This window comes from Ipomoea nil, unplaced genomic scaffold (genome assembly GCF_001879475.1).
Source record: "Ipomoea nil cultivar Tokyo-kokei standard unplaced genomic scaffold, Asagao_1.1 scaffold2975, whole genome shotgun sequence".
In the NCBI taxonomy this organism is placed as follows: Eukaryota; Viridiplantae; Streptophyta; class Magnoliopsida; order Solanales; family Convolvulaceae; genus Ipomoea; species Ipomoea nil.
In genome coordinates this window covers 2,139,639-2,147,041 of record NW_017619403.1, presented here as the reverse complement: position 1 = coordinate 2,147,041, position 7,403 = coordinate 2,139,639, and the positions used below count along the sequence as shown (strand labels likewise).

The 7,403-nt window shown below is 29.2% G+C and overlaps 1 protein-coding gene across 1 annotated transcript; it reads left to right on the top strand.

The window, feature by feature from the left end:
* Positions 1 to 421: 421 nt before the first annotated feature.
* Positions 422 to 6,158, top strand: LOC109162987 (random slug protein 5-like). Its single transcript, XM_019311698.1, has 6 exons — positions 422 to 738; positions 1,821 to 2,079; positions 3,258 to 3,294; positions 3,391 to 3,496; positions 4,507 to 4,617; positions 5,941 to 6,158. Exons 1-6 carry the CDS (start codon positions 607 to 609, stop codon positions 6,055 to 6,057), a joined length of 762 nt encoding a protein of 253 aa, XP_019167243.1. The 5' UTR covers positions 422 to 606; the 3' UTR covers positions 6,058 to 6,158.
* The last annotated feature ends 1,245 nt before the right edge of the window (positions 6,159 to 7,403 follow it).

The window sequence follows — 7,403 nt, the reverse complement described above, 5'->3', positions numbered from 1 at the left end:
CACTTAATGTGCGTCATTTTTAGCTCCTTTCTTTCATACACACGTTTTTTTGTTTTTTGTTTTGTTTTTTTTTTTTATTTTATTTTTTAAATTTTTATTGATTTAAGCCATCAACCGCACAACCACACTTGAACCCTTCCATATATATATATATATATATATATATATATATATATATATATATATATATATATATATATATATATAATTTTAAGTAATTTTATATATATATAATTTTATAAAATACAAAACACACCCACAATATTAAAATTATTCCAACTGGCTTCCCAATTAAATTTGGGCGTAATTGAGGGCAGAAGTAGGTGAACCGTCCGAATAGTCTCATTCCTGGTCTATATATAGTAATTAGTAAAATATTATTAATGACCATATTAGCAAATTTTATTTTTTTAAAATTTTCTTCTCTCACAAATGGCCGAACGCCATACTTTTCACGTACAAAATCAAACTTTCCATTATATATATATATATATATATATATATATATATATATTTCCCCAAGTTTTCCATAATACAGAACAGAACAGATACTCTCTTCTCCACCTCAGTTTCTGATCTTCCATTTTCAAAAGAAAATTGGCAGTGATGGAGGAGAATATGGGAATTGGGGAAAATAATGGGCAGAAAGTGGAAGACGCAGAAAGCTTTAGCCTTCAAGAGAGGAACAAAGTTGAGCTGATGAGAGCTGTTGTGCAGAAACAAGATCCATCTTCTCAGGTCTCAATTTTATAATTTCTCAGCTTTAATTTCTTCTTTTTTGGTTTCCTATCTCTATGGTCTAGGCTAAACTTTCTGGTGTCTAAGAATGCAGTGCTTTAATCTGTGCTTATAAATGCATGTTGTTCCTTGGTTCTTGAATTGTCTTGCTTTCAGCTCCTAAAAATGCCCTACTTTGTGTTGTTTAGTGTTTGTAACACTTGATTTTCATGTGTGAGCAAAGATCACCTCAATTATTTGAAATTCTTATAGTTTGTGTTATATATTCCGTTAATGGTTTGAAAAAATTTCGTTACTTTGAGAACTTATCATGACCACGCGTTGGGTGTCGGTCGGGTCGACCTAGTTCAGCCCTGCTCGATTCGAGACAAGGTGCAGCCCTGCTTGATTCGAGACGAGGTGATGTGACTTACCATGGAGGAATGTACTTAAATAGTTAATGTTTACCTATATATCTTCAATTTGTTTTAAGAAGTATATACATGCCAACTAGATAACCAAAAAATTTTGTAGTTAAGTCTGCTTGACTTATAAGATGGGTGGATATTGAAATAATTTACAATGGCATTTGTTCATTATAGCATGGGACTAAAACGACTAAACACTAACCATTGAAGAATCAAAACCACAACCATTGAAGAATCAAAACCACACGTTTCCCTATTTCTAATTGGGCAAAAATTTGTGTAATCGAGACTGTTTTGCAGTTTCTTGTCCGTGAGATAGGTCAGGTTGAGATGAAATATACTACTTATACTAGATAGCAAATGTAATACTAAATCAGAAATAACATGCTTATTATTTATATAGAAAAATGTAATACTTTTACATTTTTTCTTTATGAGTGCAACATTACTTATAAGAAAAAATGTAATACTTTTGATGAAAAATGATATACTTTCACATCAAATTATAAAAGTATTACATCTGTAAATCAATTACCAATTACAAAATTCCTCATCAAACCTTGACTAAGACTTGGACACATTTTCCATCTTCTGTCTTGACTTTATTTTTTCCAAAACGAACCTCTAGTCTTTAGACATCAAACTTGACCAATTTTGTATCACATATTATCACAGGAAGTTGACGATTACGCAATGAGAAGATTTCTTCGTGCACGTGATCTAGACATTGAAAAAGCTTCTGCCATGTTGTTAAAGTATCTCAAATGGAAGCGTACATTTATGCCAAAAGGTTGTATTTCAACCTCAGAAATACAAAATGAAATAGCCCAAAACAAGATGTTTATGCAAGGAGTGGATAAACAAGGACGTCCCATTGCGGTTGTTTATGGTGGTAGACATCTACAAAACAAAGGTGGACTCGAAGAATTTAAACGTAAGCTCTTTTTCTAACAGTTCGTGTTCATTTTTTGTCTCGATTTAAGAGATATTACGTTGCAAATTTAATTAGAAAAATGATAAATTTTGCAACATAAATTATAACGTAAGGACGAAAAGTGAGCACGTACGACTAACAAGTAGTGATGAATCTTACAATTACCATATAAGGACAAAAAGTGCCATTTTTTGAAGGTTTGAAAACAATTTGGATGGATTAAAAAAGTGGCTGTAAATTTAAAAAAATGACATAAATTAACCAATCATCGCTTTAAATATATTATTTTCTATTTTTTTTTTGTATAAATAAAATCAATATAGAAAAAATATATCATTGAAATCTTTTAAATGACAGTCATATTCATATACTATTTCAATATATTGTGTGATGAACCTTTAATACTAGTGACTTAATAAATATACAATAGTGATTTTATGAACATCTAAGTTCATTTATTATAATTTATAAACACTATAAAAAAACAAAAATCAATGGTGTCATTAATATATTTCAATTAGAATTTTTTTAATGATTTTTTTTATGCTTTAATGTTATTTGTACAAAAAGATAAAAAAGAAAAATATATTTAAGTTTTAGAAAATTAGGAGATAAGTTAGTGGTTAAAAGAAACCTAGAGAATTTCCAACCATTTTTCTACCATGGTTGGTAGTGGTAAAAAAAAAAAGAAAAAAAAAAAAATCATTTATTTTGTAGGTGGTTAGAAATACCAATTTTCAATTCCAGCTGTATATTTAGATTGAGTTCTTAAATTGGCTAATCAATCACACTAAATCACGTCAACAATATTTAATTCGGTCCAGCTTGTATCACATTTGTTAAGAAATTACTATACATGGACCGACCAGTATTAAATAGCTTATAAATATTAGTGAATAATAATTCACTGTTAGTTGCAAGTCAGATTTCACTTAAATGCATTACAACCACCACTCACCACCAGCATTCACTCTTGGTGTAGGGATTATGTCCAAAGTAGACAGATCCTTTATGCACATGAACATTTGACACTGTCTGTTGAGCCATTGAGTCACCGTGATTTTTATCCTCCCAAATTCTCTATCAGGTCGAGATGTGGGACCATTAAGATTGGAGATTCTGAGATTCAACTAACCTTTTGGGAGAAGCATTCACTCTTGGCTTCTTTTGATTTTCAGGTTATGTAGCTTTTGGTTTGGACAAATTATGTGCAAGGTAAAATTTTATGTGAATTTTTATGATCCTCTTTCTCTGTATTTTTATTTTTCAATTTCTAACAAATTTTATGTGAAATTTTGGGAAATTTTTAAGGACATCACCTGGCAAGGAGAAGTTTGTTGTGATTGGAGATCTTGAAGGTTTTGGGTATTCAAACAGTGATGTCAGGGGATATCTTGCATCTCTATCTATTCTACAGGTTTATCTCTCTTATAGATTTTATGCAAATCTTTAGTGAAATTTTGGATTACACTAATTTTACATGTATTCTCAATTTCTATTCTCATCTTTTACCTTAGCTTCTATATATAATGTGGCATGCTTTAATTACTCAATTTATTAGAGAGATCATGATGTTTATTCATTTTTTTTTCCTCTAATCAAATTTGAACATAAGTGTGAGTAAAAGTTAGAAGTAAGTTTTTGGAGTACGACCATGTAGTATTTTTATTGATGACATATATGAGTTCTACTATATGTATTTCCAAATTCTGCTTCTTCACTTTTACTTCAAATTTGTGATATCACATCAGATTTTATTGTAACTTAAACACACCGACCAAACTTCTAATTTCAGAACTTTGTGACACGTTTAAATACTAATTTTTTTTTTTGTCAATGACCTTGTGGTCTAGTGGCTCTCCTAAATAGAAGGTCATGGGTTCTTTGTGCTCCAGTAAATTAAGAAAATAACTATGAACAAATACTATATTATAACAGAATCAGTAGTATTCAAAAAAAAATTCATTTATTTTTTTTTCAAAATGTTAAAATTAATAAATGATAAATATTGATATGACATTTCATAAATGCTTGTCCCCCTATCCAAACGAGACATGACATGCATACCATTATTATGTTATATAGGACATGAATACCATTATTAGGTTGTAGAACACTATCATTCATAATATTTTATCCAAGTATTTGTATTTTATAACTGTAAGTCTGTAACTTTTATACGTAAAAATATGGAAATGAAGATATAAAGCACACATAATTAAAAATGTTGTACGTCACTGCAGACTCCCTTTACGTGGGAGAAATGACACAAAATTTATAAGGATTTCAACTATAAGACACCGTTTACTTTTATTCTTAATTTTTTGTTGTTCTTTTTTGCTTTTTGTTAATGTATAAATAAATATATTCTCTCTTTTTTTTTTTTTTTTTTTTAATCTGTCTGAAATTTGTTGTGAACAATGACAGGATTTCTATCCAGAAAGATTAGGAAAATTGTTTGTTGTCCACGTGCCTTACCTGTTCTGGACATTGTACAAAATTGTGTGCCCTTTCATTGACAACAATACCAAGAAAAAGGTGAGGCTCTTTATTGTGGTATTTTCTTTAATACTAGTGATTCTGTTCAACTTATTAAGTACATAGAGTCAATATTAAGATACAAACTTATGATTTTCTGTTTGAGAAGGTTACAGTTATACTGTTTGATCATAAAAAATTTTTAGCTTGTTGCAATATATTATTACATTAATTCTTGAAAATAATTTACCGACGTCTCATCTAACATGATTTCACTTAGTTAATTTAGTCAATTTAAAATAATCAATTAAATAAATTGTTATACCATGAACCAGCAAGGTGGACCCTGATCATAAATTGTGTATTTTTATTATTGGAATTGTGAATATCAAAAATATAAATTGTGTTTCTAAGTTTTGAGAATTTGTGAATAAAACACAAGGTCATCACAAATTGTGAATTTTTAAAATATAAATTATATATCTTTGGACGTAGGTTCACCTTGCAAGGTGCATCTAAATCCACAAAATAGTTTACCCAATTAAATATATATTCCATATAAAAACTTTATTGCCTCTTTAGTATCAGGGAAAATTTTCTACTTCTTAACTCCATTTTTTCCAATTCTTTTCGCTTTTTCATTTTCCAAAAGTGGGCCAACATGGATAAAAATAACTTAATTACTACAAAACACAAGTTAACAGTTCTATGTTTTTAAAGTTTTTTTTTTTTTTCAAAAAAAAAAAAAAAAAGGTTTTTCATTTGGTGTTACATGTTATTCTTAAGTGATAGACATATGTCATCATGAATTAAGTAACTAATTGTACATTTGTACTTCTTCTGTTCCAATTTTATAGAGATGTTTAACAATTAGCTATTTATTGTACAATAGTATTAGCGATCTGTATAAAAATGTTTGATAAATTAACTCATTACATGTAAAATGACTTATAAGAACATGATGAATTTATTGTTTAATTTATTTAATTAACTAACCTTAAATTATTTTAAATATGATATAATTTTTAAAATAATTTAATAATAATATTATTATTAGTATAATTATTATAAATAATAAAACTTAAATTACTGTTATTTAGAAAATAAGAGAGCCTGCAAGCTCCTTTAATTTCACTTTCTCTGATCCCACATCTATAAAAGAAGTAGAAAGGAGCCTTGACTTAGACTCTCTATTTAAGGAATCTGAAGACTCCTCAAATTACCCATTCGATATGTATTCCACATTGATGAGTGTTGTTTAGAGGAGCCTCAACTCTAGTAAAACCAATTTATTATTATTATTATTATTATTATTATTATTATTATTATTATTATTATTATTATTATTATTATTATTATTATTATTATTATTATGGGTTGCAGATCATATTTGTAGAAAATAAACGGCTGACGTCAACTTTGTTGGAAGATATTGATGAGAGCCAGCTCCCAGAGATCTATGGAGGCAAACAACCCTTAGTCCCTATCCACAATGCCTAATAATAAATCAGTATTAATTGTACTCTTTTAACTATGGTTAAATTTGGAATTGGATCTACTTAAGAATACCGTATTCTTATTTCCAAGTATTACTCCATCTCCATCGGTGCCTATGTCATTTGACATGTATGTTTATTATTTATGAATCAAATTAATTTTTCTTACTCTAATTCACTTTTTTTAAAAAAAAAAAATAGTTTTTAATTTGACTTTTATATTTTATAAGCTAATATATAAAATAAATTTATTAAAAAAAATGAATTGTAAATAATATGAGCTAAACTTCATTAACATATAAGATGAGACAAGACCCACACAGATTGCTCTAATTTTCATCATTTTCTAATGGTTCCCCGTATCAAGCTCTGTTCGCATATTGGTTTTATTATTGATTTTTGTTGGGATATTATGTCTATTTTTTCTGTTTGCTCTATTAGTTTAGTCCATAGATCTTCTAATATCGTAACACATTCTCTTGCCTCTTTGGATTATAGTCAAACCAGTTCATTGTATTAGGACTATGCCCCTCCTGACTTCATTTCAGCTTTTATGTAATAATAAAGATTGTTTTATTGCTTTTTAAAAATATATATAAGATGAGACAAAAGAAATATTAATTAATTTTAATTATGGATCTAAACTTAATTGTGTCATTGCATAGTAGATTGATTTAAGGGAAGATTGTAATTTATGTCATTCCATAATATGTCAATTATCAATGTGAGAACCAATTTCAATCCTTTATCTAGATTAGTGAACGGTGCATGTCATATAACACAATACACACACGTTAGTTGTATGTACACTGCGTCCTGGGTTAATGTTTTCCGTGCACCATGTTCTAGCCATTGCATGATGCAACATCAAGGGTGTGCACAAGTTCTCAAGTTCAGACAATAAGGTAGGTTCTCACCTGAACACAAACCTCTTTGTGTGAGAGAGAGAGATTGCTATGTTGTTGAGTATTCACACATGCATGCAAAATGCTTCAATGCTTTGAAATGGACATATTTATATATCAGACAAGATTTTTATTGTCGAGAATAACTATAGTGTAGCAGGTTAAACACCGCGATAAGTCTTAAGAGCGCAGGAGAGTCCGCGATTCTCCTCTTTACTGAAAAAGTCGAGATAATAGATGTGATCAAACGGCTTAAACTGCAAGGGATGATCACCATCAACCAATTGTGTGAGAGTTTGAATCATGGTTTTCTCCATGAAGGAGAACTCAGCAATAGAGTATCTAGCTTGGACCATTCCCTTCCATCATCACTCTTGTGATAGGGAGATTTTATTCTGTTTTTGCTCCATGCCTGCTCCAAATACATTTCACTTTTCTATTATTA